Source organism: Quercus suber, unplaced genomic scaffold (genome assembly GCF_002906115.3).
Source record: "Quercus suber isolate HL8 unplaced genomic scaffold, Cork oak 2.0 scaffold_470, whole genome shotgun sequence".
Taxonomy (NCBI): Eukaryota; Viridiplantae; Streptophyta; class Magnoliopsida; order Fagales; family Fagaceae; genus Quercus; species Quercus suber.
The window spans coordinates 482,324-496,066 of record NW_027069921.1 but is presented as its reverse complement, the minus strand read 5'-3'; the positions used below and the strand labels follow the sequence as shown (position 1 = coordinate 496,066).

At 35.9% G+C, this 13,743-nt stretch overlaps 1 protein-coding gene across 1 annotated transcript; it reads left to right on the top strand.

Annotated features, from left to right (window-relative positions):
- Window positions 1–3,504: 3,504 nt before the first annotated feature.
- On the top strand, window positions 3,505–9,244 carry LOC112035400 (calcium-dependent protein kinase 28). Its single transcript, XM_024068233.2, is given in 13 exon segments — window positions 3,505–4,269; window positions 5,327–5,457; window positions 5,691–5,732; window positions 5,899–6,010; window positions 6,199–6,277; window positions 6,583–6,720; window positions 6,723–6,751; window positions 7,107–7,233; window positions 7,496–7,611; window positions 7,707–7,814; window positions 7,914–7,976; window positions 8,130–8,303; window positions 8,711–9,244. Coding segments are annotated over 13 exon segments (1,692 nt in total). The 5' UTR covers window positions 3,505–3,861; the 3' UTR covers window positions 8,876–9,244.
- The last annotated feature ends 4,499 nt before the right edge of the window (window positions 9,245–13,743 follow it).

Sequence of the window (13,743 nt, the reverse complement as noted above, 5' to 3'; positions counted from 1 at the left end):
CAAAAAAAAAAAAAAAAAAAAAAAAAAAAAAAAAAAAAAAAAAAAAAAAAAAAAAAAAAAACAACGGCACTGACGGACTTAACACTTACTCTTCTTTGCTTCGATTTCGATATTGCGCAGAACAAAAGGGGAAGGATCTGGACCAAGGTTGTAAAAGGCTAACGTCCTCGGGTCTACCAGGTCGTCCCAGTTTTCAATTGTCTGAGCGTATTCAATTGCCTGCTCAACGCGCTCCTTGTACCTGTTCTTGAGCTTAGGCCGTCTCTTCACTGCAAAAAAGGAGGATAACAAAAAGGTTGTGACGACCACAAGCAAATGAATACCACAAAGCTAAAACGACGAGGAGGGAAACTGAAGCACCTAAGGTCGGGGTTGCCCACCGACGAAGCAATCTTGGAATGTCACCCCATTCCTGACTGGAGGGAGTCTCAAAGTCGTCCCCGGACACAAAGAAAAATCTCGACTTCCAATACCTGAAGGACGAAGGCAGCCCTCTAATAATCCTGGTCCGTCTTTCCCAAGGAACCAGCTCATAGTATCCGTACTCTTTTGATTCTTTTAAAAGATAAAGGTGGACGAGTTCACCCACCTTAATCATATCCCCATTAGCAGCCAACCATATCTCCATACAGTTGACTACTATTCTCCATGAATTTGGCATTAACTGCCCAGGCGTGATCCCAAAATAGCTCAGGAGCTCCATGAATAAAGGATGGACGGGGAATCTAAGCCCACAGGTAAAGGCGGCCTCATAAAAGCACACCTCACCCGGGAAGAAATAACAGGCCTTGTCCTCGTCATTAGGACGATGAACACGAACCCTCTCTGGAAACTGAAACCTATCCCTAAACCTACTCACCGTTTCTGCATCCAGACCACAAACCCCTTCAAGGGCATATAAAGCCCTAACGACCCGGGGAGAAGAAACAGCTGTATCTCCCTCCACTGGATTGCCGCTGGACGACAACCCAGTCTCGAGATCGCTGGATCTAACCTCGGACATAATGTTCTCCCTCCTTACTTGACCCTCGAACTAATCAACTGATTGCCTAATTAAAGGCAACAATTTAGTCAATACCACCCTAAGGCCACTACCCTCAAAAACAAAATCCCCAAAATCAGAGAAAGTGCCTAAAGCCCCTCCTAAACGCGCAAAAATGAAAGAAATTGAGGGACAAACAATTCTAACCTCAGAACTACCAACCATGAAAACCCAACCAAAAAAAAAAAAAAAAAAACCAACTGAGTCGCAGGAAAATCAAAAACAAAAAGCAGCAGAAAAAACAAGAAAATCAGGAACAGTACTGCTAGCAAAAAGAAGGAAAGAGAAACGGGAGGGAAAGAGAAGCATACCTTAGTCAATGGCGGAGTGAGAAAGCTTTGCTTGACCAATGTATCGACTCAAAGAAAAGTGGCAGGAGAAAACTAGAAGAAGAGTAATGGCTGAAAAGTAAAGGAGAAAAATGAGAACAGAAGGAAGTTAAAAAGAAAAGCTCGAAAAACGGAAAGGTTGGCGGGAAACCCAATAGTCTCATCACCTTGGGCATTAATTGCACCAATCAGCGCGTGCCACGTAGGCCACGATCTGTGAAGCGCCGCCGCTTCGCACTTAATACGAAACGGAACCCCAAGAGTCACTTACAACCTGTAACCCTTCGTATTCTATGATTGTCATTAAAACGACGAACACAGAATCGGGGGGCAGATGACGAGGTAAACAATTACTGACGAAACTGTCAAGCCTGTCCTATGAGGACAAGGCCTTCGATATGAACGAGAACATCCTCAGGACGGACAACGTAGAAGGCAGCGATATTGACGAGGACGCCCAGTCCATTTAATGCAGTCAACTAAATGGTTACACTTTCAACTGTACGAACCGTTTGGAGACATTGATACCTCATTACACAGCCCCAAAACGTTACCCAATGGAGTATTAAGACCTCCATAACTCCTCCAACGGCTAGGGATAATGAGAGCATATATAAAACCCGTACACCTCCACGAAGCAGAGAAGAGACAAGTAAGAAAGAAGATTGTTTATTTGCTTTTCTGTTCATTTTATATTGCTTTTCTTAAAAAGAGAGTTTCATATTCTAACTTTGGCATCGGAGGCGTTGTGGCAGGCACCACACCAATGACCATCTCTATAGGCCGAAGAATTATCTCCGTCCGCCGAACATCACTGACAAGTTCACACTTATCAATACTAATTAAATTCATAATAAAACTTTCTAATTATGTGAGATATATGAAAGAATGTGACATTATTATACTTTTAGAGTATTTTATTATTTTTCAATAATATAATAATTTTAAAAATAAACTAATAGAAGAAGACAAAGAATTATGTTTTATAATATTAATATGGATTAAACTTTATGGAAGGAGATATTCCATCAACTTGGGAAACAATTAAAGAAATATTTTTTTTTGGAAGCTCTACTATATACAAAAAAAAAAAAAAAAAATGTTTATATATTACACAATGATATAGTTGCGTCTTTTGCATTTGACCTTCGAGAAATATTTTTTTTTGGAAGCTCTACTATATACAAAAAAAAAAAAAAAAAATGTTTATATATTACACAATGATATAGTTGCGTCTTTTGCATTTGACCTTCGTATAAATTTTGAAAGCTCATGACTTCATGAGCTGATATAATAGAGAATTATTTACCAAAAGATGTAACAGAGAATTTTTTAAGAAAAAGAAATGTAAAAATACCATATCAGGAAAAAAAAAATTATGCTAAAAAATTTTTAATTCAAAAAAAGAAAATTTAATCATAACATGTTAGTCTATTTTTTGCTGGGACAACATGTTAGTCTAGGATCTACATGATTCCACCTAACGGACTCTCCACCGACCACCGCTGTGAAGATCTATGAAAAACAACGGCCTATTACAAATATCATGGTTCAATTTTTTTTTTTTTAATAAAAAAACTTGGATGATCTATACTTCCCACACATAAATTGGGTAATTATTCATTATTAATTTAGTATTTCAACTATATCATTTCACATAGTGGATTTTACTAATTATATTCATGCTGAAACTTATGAGAAAGAAGTATCACTTTGTTATATTTTGAGAGTATTAAATAATGAATTATTTAAAAAAAAAAATTGGTTTTATGCAAAGACCGAAATGTAAACTACAATACATCAAATGTACTAAATAATTTTGAGAGCAACTAAAAGCCCCTATATCCATTTGGTTATATTACAAGAGTTTTATTAATTTTTTTCAAATAAGGGTTCAAGTCCCCATTCTTCATTGTTGTAACAAATTATTTTTAAAATGGTTAATGGGTTCTTTTTGGTCAATCGAAACTATTTTAGAAAAGTTTTATTACTATTTTTATAGAAAATTTAAAAAATATCAAAATATTAATAAATTTTTTTATTATAAAACTTTCCTAAAGTTGACCAACATATCAAGTGTATCATGTATATGACTATATGAGTTGTGGTTAGCTCCATTAAATAAGAGAGTTAAGGTTCGAACTTCGAACACGGTCATAGTCCTCCACTCCTAGCCCCTTCCCTTTCACATTTTCTCTCTCTAAATTAGTTTTGTTTCTTTAAAGGGTCTCTTTTTTGACCACCATAACCACCCTCTCTTTCTTCCCTACTTCCTCCTATGTGCTTCTACCTTTCCTATTTTGTTATCCCATCATTCATACATACATTCATTGTCTCTCTGTCTATCTCTCTCCTTGCCTGTGCAAATAAATGATTGATTATTAGGGGTAGTACATAATCTAAACCTTAGCCATGTTTTTGATCCATCAAAACCTCTGAAAAAAAAAAAAACTCTCTTCTCTGTATATTTCTCTCTTTTTTGTTTCAATCATGGGTGCTTGTCTTTCTGCCACCAAAGTCAGTGGCTCTAACAGCAACAACACCCACAACCACACAACCGTCAATCTCAACCGCAGAGAGAGAACAAAATCACAAACAACGACGACGACGACGACGACGACGACTACGAAGAAACACGAGGCTTCGAGTCATCAGAGACAGAACAAAGCGAATGAGAAGAATTCACATCAGCTGAGACCCAAAGAAAAACCCGTTTCGAGAAGACAAAGTGGGGTGATCCCGTGTGGAAAGCGCACCGACTTCGGGTACGCTAAGGATTTCGACAATTGTTACATGATTGGAAAGTTGTTGGGACACGGTCAGTTCGGGTATACCTATGTTGCTACCGACAAGTCGAATGGGGATCGAGTCGCCGTCAAGAGGATTGAGAAGAATAAGGTAGTTTGTTTGTTTCTTTGATTTCTGTGAATTAGGCAGTCATCTTCTACTTTTTTTTGGGGTCTATTTGTGAGATTTCGTGGTCTTTGTGGCCTCATTGACTCTGGATTCTTGATGGGTTTTTGTTAAAATTTTGGTTTTTGTATACATGAATGAAGTATTTGGATTTCAATTCCGGTGTTATTTGGTCAATGGGGCTTGGGAGAAATTTGGGATTAGAACTTTGAGGGATTTTGTTCCCCTGATTATGGATTGGAAATGGTGATTTTGGTCCCAATATTTCTGGAGGACTTTTTTCTTAATCCTTTTCCTATGGAGACCTGGCTTCTTCAATTGGGTTTTTAGTTGACTTGCATCTGCATTGAATAATCAATCTTGAAGTCATGTTGCTTTGCAGTCTTAACTGGTTTTCTAATTCCTGGAAGATCGATTTTCCATTTATGAAGTTCCAATTTTTATATAGTTATGAAGAAATCACCATGGACACCTGAAGGACATGTTGACGAATTGCTCATATGCCTGATGACTGATAACCTATTCCGTTTGCCACTGGTGTTTTCACTTAGCTTTTAGCTTATTTTGCTTATGTACAATTTTTTTAAAGCCTTACTTTTTTGAAGTACAAGAATACTATAGCCCACTTTTGGCAAAAAAAAAACAATCATCAAAGTTCGAGGGTTACTTTGACAGCTCTGTTGGGCTAAATCTCAGTATGATAACGATAATAGCATTTTGCAATATTGCATGTTTTGCAAATAGTGAATTAATGGGATTCTTTTGGAAACTTACTCAGTGTGATTCTTTTCTTCTTAAGGAATTTGAGGTGAGTGATAATTGTTATGTATTCTCCTCTGGTTAGGTAAATGTGCTCCTAGAACTTCTATCATTGCTGGTTAATGGAAAAACAATAAAACACATTTAGGTGGCTTGATTGAAGTTGAAAACTCTTAGATAGAATAACTTTCTTTATCTTTAATTCCGCAGAACTTTTGTCCTCCCTTCTTTTTTGGAAAATATTTTTAAAAAAGTTTCAGAAAAAACTTGGATTTGATGGCAGATGGTTCTTCCTATTGCTGTTGAGGATGTGAAGCGAGAGGTCAAGATTTTGCAAGCCCTTACAGGCCACGAGAATGTGGTTCAGTTTTATAATGCATTTGAGGATGAGTCTTATGTGTATATAGTAATGGAGTAAGTTTTGCTTTCATGAGCTTCTTTTCAAACTATACCATTCTCCATTTGTTTTTTCTGTTCACATAAATGTACTGTGTCCTTTTTCTGCTTGCTTGACCTTCATTTATTAGATAAGATTTTGCACGTCTGTTTTGCCATTTTAATCTCCTTTTTTTAATTTTCTTATTTCATTAACTGTCCATATCTTGAATTTGCGTTTTTTTTTTTTTTTTTTAAATCTCTGTAATCAGGTTATGTGAGGGTGGTGAATTGCTGGATCGGATATTGGCCAAGTAAGAGTTATTTTAGTCATGGCTATCATATCATTCATTGGTCTTGCCAGGAGTGGCTGAAAAATTGGCTAATAGTGTTAATGGCCACAATATTTCCATTTTTTTTTTTAATATTTTGATTAATTAGTGATGACACCAGTACTTCTGCTTGATTCACTTAACTCAGGAAGGACAGCCGTTATTCTGAGAAAGATGCAGCAGTAGTTGTACGGCAGATGCTCAAAGTTGCGGCTGAGTGTCATTTACATGGATTGGTACATCGAGACATGAAACCAGAGGTATAGCCATTAGCTAGGTTCACTAGCAGAGGCATAGTTTGCTCAGTTTTCTGCCCGCACTCATTCTCCTGTACTTTCCCCTTTTTTATTTATTTAACAAATGGAAATAGTAGGTTTCACAATAGTAGTGAACTATTCAAACTAGTAATGATGCTTGACACTGGTTCCCTTGCATTTGCTGCATGTAGAATTTTCTTTTTAAGTCGACTAGAGTGGATTCAGCTTTGAAAGCCACAGATTTTGGTTTGTCAGATTTCATTAAGCCAGGTGGGTAAAACTTCTACTACATTAGTTCTATGAGATTCAACTTTTTTGTGTGTATAAAATATATTTTTCTAACCAATGAGCTCTAGTTTTAATGGCACTTACTCCTTCCATAATAATGGGATGGAGAGTGAAGTTGTGGGTGCATGTGGAACAACCCCCCCCACCCCCAAAAAAAAAAAAAAAAAAAAAAAAAAAAAAAAAAAAAAAAACTTAACTGCTTCTTGTTCTTTTGAAGCTGTTATTCTACATGTATATCTGGTCATGCATTTGATTCCTCTAAAGCCATATGATTACAAACAATGCAGGAAAGAAGTTTCAAGATATTGTTGGCAGCGCTTATTATGTCGCTCCTGAAGTATTGAAACGCAAGTCTGGGCCTGAATCAGATGTCTGGAGTATTGGTGTGATTACCTACATTTTGCTCTGTGGGAGGCGCCCCTTCTGGATAAGACTGAAGATGGTATATTTAAGGAGGTTGACTACAATCTTAATTTAAACTACTTTTTTTTTCCTTTCTGGCGGGACAAGTGATTATGCTATTTTTATTTCTTCTGAGTAGTTTATGCTACAATCTCCAGCTTTTGTATTAGATGGAAAACAGGACACCACCCCAAAAAAAGAAACATTCAAAAAATAAGTCTCTCACAGCTTTTCATTTTCCCGAATAAATTTACCTTTGGAGTACTTGATAATGTCTGTATATTAATGGGCATTACCCAATGTATAAGTGCAGTCCAGGGAGGGAGATCATTACCATGTGTCTTCAATTTGCTTCTTTTTCCCCCATTGTTTTCTTGTGTATGCTTATCTAACTGTCTCACTTTTGCAGGTCTTACGAAACAAGCCTGATTTTCGCCGCAAACCATGGCCAACCATAAGCAACAGTGCTAAAGATTTTGTAAAGAAGTTACTGGTGAAGGATCCTCGGGCAAGACTAACTGCTGCCCAGGCCCTATGTATGTATTGAATTTGTCTCTTAGTAAATATTAATTTTGATTACTTCTGGCATATTGGAATTGGCTAATGCAATTACAAAAATTTTTAGTTTGTGAGTTGTGACTCAAACTAAGATTCTTTTGGTTTTCTTTTTATTTTACATTTTAGTCCCTGAGAATAGTTACTGTGTTATGTTCTTCCCCCTTTTATACTCATATAAACCTTTGGGGGGGGGGGGGGGAGATTAACTCATCTGCATCTGATTGGTTTCAAAATTTCCAGCACACCCGTGGGTTAGAGAAGGAGGCGACGCATCAGAGATCCCTATTGATATATCTGTTCTTAATAATATGCGACAATTTGTGAAATACAGTCGGTTGAAACAGTTTGCTTTAAGGGTGAGATGATTTCCTTTAATTTTTTTTTTTTAAGTCAGAAGGAAAGTAGTTTTTTTCCTCATCCATCCTTTTTTGACTAATTGATTGCATTGCAGGCATTGGCTAGCACAATTGATGATGAGGAGCTTGCTGATCTCAAGGATCAATTTTCTGCTATTGATGTGGACAAAAATGGTTCTATTAGTCTAGAAGAAATGAGACAGGTAAAAGTTTTTCTTCATTATTCAACTTGGTTTACATTCTGGTACCATGTCTCTCTCTCTCTCCCCCCTTTCGTCCTAACAAGGATGGTTTTTATGCAGGCCCTTGCTAAAGATCTCCCTTGGAAGATGAAAGAACCACGTGTCTTAGAGATTCTGCAAGCGGTGAGCATTTCCCCCTTTGGAGTAGGAAATAAGAAACTATCATACTACTCTAACCCACCTTCAGGAAATCTGACATCTATACCTAACTGTACTTCACTTTGGCTTGTGAATACAGTTACTTTTTAAATATAATGGAGTCTTTCATTAATGCAGATTGACAGCAACACAGATGGCCTTGTTGATTTCACGGAGTTCGTGGCAGCTGCTCTACATGTGCATCAATTAGAGGAGCATGACTCTGAGAAGTGGCACCAGCGGTCTCAAGCTGCATTTGAGAAGTTTGACATAGATAAAGATGGTTTTATTACTCCAGAGGAACTGAGACTGGTCAGTGATATATTTTTGCATTAAAATTACCCTTGATCTCAGTTTTGCTGACTCTTTCCCCAAAGATGAACCTAGAGTAGACTAAAGGGTGCAAGTCTGACTCTCTTAGTCAACCTCCCTGAAAATTTACTGGTTTTGTGTTAGTTCCTGAATCCCACATCTTCCTTTACCTGTTATACTATAGGTTTGCTCCTTTAGCTGTGCAAAAGGCCTCTAGTTTCAGTGGCCAAGTGTCATTGCACTTGTGGAATTTTTCGGGATCAAAATCCTAGAACATGCATTAATTTGGGGTTGGGGTGTGCTTGCCATTGGGCAATCCTGGTTATGACAAGCAAATGATGTGCTTATCTATTTGAGCATTATAAAGATGTTCCTGTGATTCTGAAATTTGCTTCATTGCTTTGCAGCACACGGGCTTAAGGGGCTCCATTGACCCACTTCTTGAGGAAGCCGATATTGACAAAGATGGGAAGATAAGTCTATCAGAATTCCGTAGACTTTTAAGAACTGCAAGCATTAGTTCACGAAATGTGAGTAGCCCTTCCGTGCACCGGAATTCCCAGAAGAAGTAGATTGGAACTGGAGTTTTGAAGATTGAGAGAAGTGATAGAGGTTAAGAGAGGTGTTCTTTTTCTTAGATTTTTTTACATAAAAATTCTACTAAATCATAGAGATGCCCTCATTTACTTCTGTCACTATCCTGTGGAGCCCTTAAACTCTTGAGTATTTAATGATAGGATTCTGGATAGGTTTGTGAATACATTTCATCCAGAGTTGTTTGATATGAGTTGGTGTGGATCTGCATGACAGATGGCTCCAGGTATGTTGGTTAAACTGGTCTACATCCTTTTGGAGTATTCGGAATTTCTTGGTCATTCCCTACAAATTGTAACGTGTGACTATAAATAAATTGTTAATGAAAATTATTGGATTAGGATTCATTTCTGTTAACGTTATTAGAAGTCATTTCTTCCAATTTTCTTTTAGTGTTTTGGATTGCATTTATTCGGTTTAACACTATATTTGAAATGCAATAATCATAGTGTGTTAGAAGATGTTGAGATGTTTTACCAATGCAAATATGCAATAAGAGCCATAATTAAGGGAAAGAGTGGGTTTCCCCGATTGGTTAATTAGTAAAATTTTTTTATCGGGGTTGGAATAAAATTTTGCGCATTGGAATCAATTTATTTTTTTAGATATAACTATAGTTTATTCAGCTCTTAGCCTATGAACAACTAACAACTAATTTTTCAGGAAAGCAAAACACAAGTTTTTGAACTACGATTTAAGTAATTGACTCGGTAAACAAGTGGCAGATACTTCCATTTTATTTCTTAACAAAAAAAAAAAAAAAAAAAAAATCCGTAATTGCATGCATTCATAATATAATAAAAGTTGGAATATTCATCATATTGTTAGCAATTGCTGGCAGCATCCTAGAATGCTATTTTTGTCCTTTTAAAAGGCAAAACTGAAGTCTGGCATTCAAGTCTCGAATTTGAAATGCCAACCATCCATTGTTCTTTCACCAAGAAATGCCATCCGCTCCTTTTTGTGATGGATGACAAATTTGACACTCCTCTGTTTAGGGTGTGATGTTATGGCCGGTATTTGTAATTGGAAAACTCTAGATATATCCAAAAATATCGATAGAATGCTTAAGTGTTATCTTGTGATTGGTATACTTAAATTCACTTTTTCAATAAGTATATGTGGTTGTCCCATGTGCAAGTGTTATAATTCAATCAACATTCAAGTATGTTGTAATTGGAAAACTCTAAAGATAGATAAAAAAATATCTACAAAATGCTTAAGTGTTATCTTGTAATTGGTACACCCAAATTCACTTTTTCAGTAAGTATCCGTGGCAGTTCATGTATAAGTGTTATAATCCAATCACATGTTGACATTTAAGTATGTTGTGAAATTTGATATGAATTTAAGTATACTGCAAGCAAATTAGAATCATTCTATTTGGGATAGGTGGGATAGGTTTAACTTTTATGTGATTTTTGCTTCTTATTTATTTTTTATATTTTTTGAATGGAAATCTATGAGAAAAGTATTGTAAGAAACTTCCAACGAGTTGGTATTAGATTTCTTGTGACATACGCTAAAATCAATGATTTGCCTTAGGTATCATGGCGGTGAAGACCACAATTTAGGCCCAAATAGCAAAAGTGGCTGGGTGGGATGTCATATGGGCGAGTTGGGATTTCTCATCCGAATCAGGATGGGGTATGGCCATTCACGCTTATCCTGTTACCAAAGAAATGAATCAAAGTGTTATAATGGCAAAAAAAAAAAAAAAAAAAAAAGGATCTCTTTTGATTCAGGACAATCACTGTCCACTGACAGGAGTCTTACGTGACACAAAATGACAATTTTTTTTCTTTTTTAAATATCATTCCATCCAACTAAATGTTAATTTGTGCCACCCAATATTTTAAATAATGTTTTTTTCAAACAAATGTGTAACGTAGTGCTTACATAAAAAATAAAAAAATCTATCCAACACTATTATTTTTGAAATAAACATGAAAAGTGCTATTCCATGCCAATTAACGTACCTGCCTCATTATTATTATTATTAATTTTTTGTTGAAGTAATCGACAAAAAAAAAAAAGTAGTATTCCAGTTAAGTTAATGTTTTTATTTTTGTATAATATGTCACTATCTAAAAAGACTCAAAACGTAGTGGAGCGCATACATTTTGCGAGGTTGGAGTGCACTGTGCACACGTTTAGACTCTGCCAGGCCTCTATTGGATGTGGATGAACCCAGACCTGGTGGGCTTGCTCCTAGCTCGCTTTGCAAACTATAGTGGGATACCTCAAACCCCTTTTCTCATTTGTCTTTTCCTGCTAGTGCGACATCCCTTGGAGAAAATATTGGGACCTCCTAGAGGACCACGTCCCAACACCCAATAAAAAAAGCCACGTAACCATCTTTTCTTACTCAACTCCACATCACCCTTACCCACTAACTTAACTATAACTAAAAAATCAAACCAAGGTTAACTCTCAACTCTACTTATAGACTTACTAACCCACAACCGAAAACCCAAAATCAATTAACCAAAATCAAACTGTGTTAACCCACTGTGTTAGCCACTTCTTACCCAATTTCTGAAACCCAAAATTTTATTTTACCCGCTCAATCCTTTTCCCTCTCCCTTCCTGCATCATTGGACGAGCCTTTCAAACAATCTTATGATAGGCTTTCTTTCTTCTCCCTTGGATGAAAGTACGATTGACTGTAAGCTATGACTGAAGTGGTTGCTGGAATCCACACACCACCATTGCAACTAACCAATATTGATCAAGGTATGTATGTTACAAAGACTCATTTCACTCTTCAATGTATCATTCTCTTAGCTTTATTTTGTTTTTATGTAGTTTATAAATATGGTATCGTCTACGTGTTTGAGAAAAGCCCAAGACGAGAAATAATTAAAATAATGAAATTTTTATGTTTTGTTTTCTTTCTATCTAGTTTATAGATATTAAAAATTAAATTTTTATGAGTCTGTGGTGTGAATTGTTAGAACCCATTCCATACCCCAACCTACTTTTTGTTTTTGGGTTTATTAGATGCCACACTATCTCTTTGGTCTTGAAACAGAGCACAAGTTCTAAACAAAACCTTAAGTCCAAAATGTAAAAATAGTTTATACGCACACACCATTCTAACCATTCTTTTTTCTTTTTTTATTATCCTTTTGATTTGAGTTTCCTTAGAAATGTGTTTTGTGATGTTTTTAATTATAGATATTAGAGCCGATGATCAACTACAAGATGTTGAAAAATTGCTTGGAATGGTGGTGCATAGTGAGGAGGAAGCATATAAATTGTATAATGATTATGCTATATGAATTGGGTTTAGTGTTCGAAAAGAAAAACCCAGATATACAAAAACTGGTGTAAGACAGCGAGAGTATGTGTGTTCGAAAGAAGGATTTCCACGAGATGGTGACCATTTGGAAGATAAGAAATTCAAAAGATTATAAACTAGGACTGGTTGTGAAGCTAGTATCCGGTTTACAATGACAAATGGTGAGTGAAAGGTTACTCATTTCAATTCTAATCATAATCATGAGCTTGCAAAGCCTGAAGAAAGACCGTTTTTAAGGTCGAATTGAAAAATAACTGATGCTCAGTTAGGTGTAATAAAAACTTTCAAAGAAGCGGGCATAAGAACAATAAGTACATATTCCTATTTAGTTGAGGAAGTTGGGGGATTTGAAAATGTTGGGTTTATAAAACGAGATTGCTATAATGTGGTGAACAAGCAGAAGTTAGTCAATGTTGAGGCTGGAGATGCTTAAAGTTTAGTAAACCATTTTAAATAGAAGCAAGCAGAAGATCCTATGTTTTTTTATGCGATCCAAGTTTATCAAGAAAATCGAATGACAAATTTTTTTTGGAGAGATGGTAGATCAATAATTGATTATAACTCTTTTGGAGATGTAATATGCTTTGACACTACATATCGAACTAACAAGTATAATATGATATGTGCCCCATTTGTAGGTGTCAACCATCATTGGAAGAATGTACTTTTTGGTTGTGCATTTCTATTGGATGAAACAATTGCTTCGTTTACTTGGTTGTTTGAAACATTCTTGGAATCAATGGGAAATCAAAAACCAAAGACAATTTTTACTAACTAATGTCAAGCAATAAAGAATGCCATAAGAGTTGTGCTTCCTAATACTTGCCATCGCTTGTACTTATGGCATATCTCAAAAAATGCTGCAGAAAATTTAATAAGGCATTATGAGAATCCTGAATTTAAGAGTAAATTTAATAAGATTCTTTATAATTGTGAGACAGAAATAGAGTTTCAGTCTTGTTGGGATGCCTTGCTTAGAGATTACAATTTGGTAGGCAATAAGTGGCTTAGCACCTTATATGAAAATTGTGAAAGGTGGTGTTCAGTTTTTAATTATAACATTTTCTCTTGCCGAATGAAAGCTTCATCGAGGAGCGAGAGTACAAATAATGTTTTTCAACATATGGCATGCAAAACAATGAGACTAACAGAATTTGTACATGAGTATGAGAAAGCTTCAAAAAATATATGCACAGAACAGTTAGAAGAAGATTTTCGTTACAAACAAGGTACATCTTTTCAAATAGTCCAAAATTGTGGACTTTTGCAACATGCATCATCTGTTTATACTAGTACAATATTTAAAAGATTTGAGTTAGAAATTACTTCTACCTTGGGGGTCATACACCAAGATGTTAATTCTGATGGAGTGTCTTTCACCTATGAAGTCATTGAAGGAGGTGATTGGAGGGTTCATATTGTCCATTTTAACTCCTCAAATAATGTTGTCACGTGCAACTGTAAAATGTTTGAAACATTGGGGTTACTATGTCAACATGCTTTGCGAATGCTTATTGTGAAAAATGTAATAGAGCTTCTTGT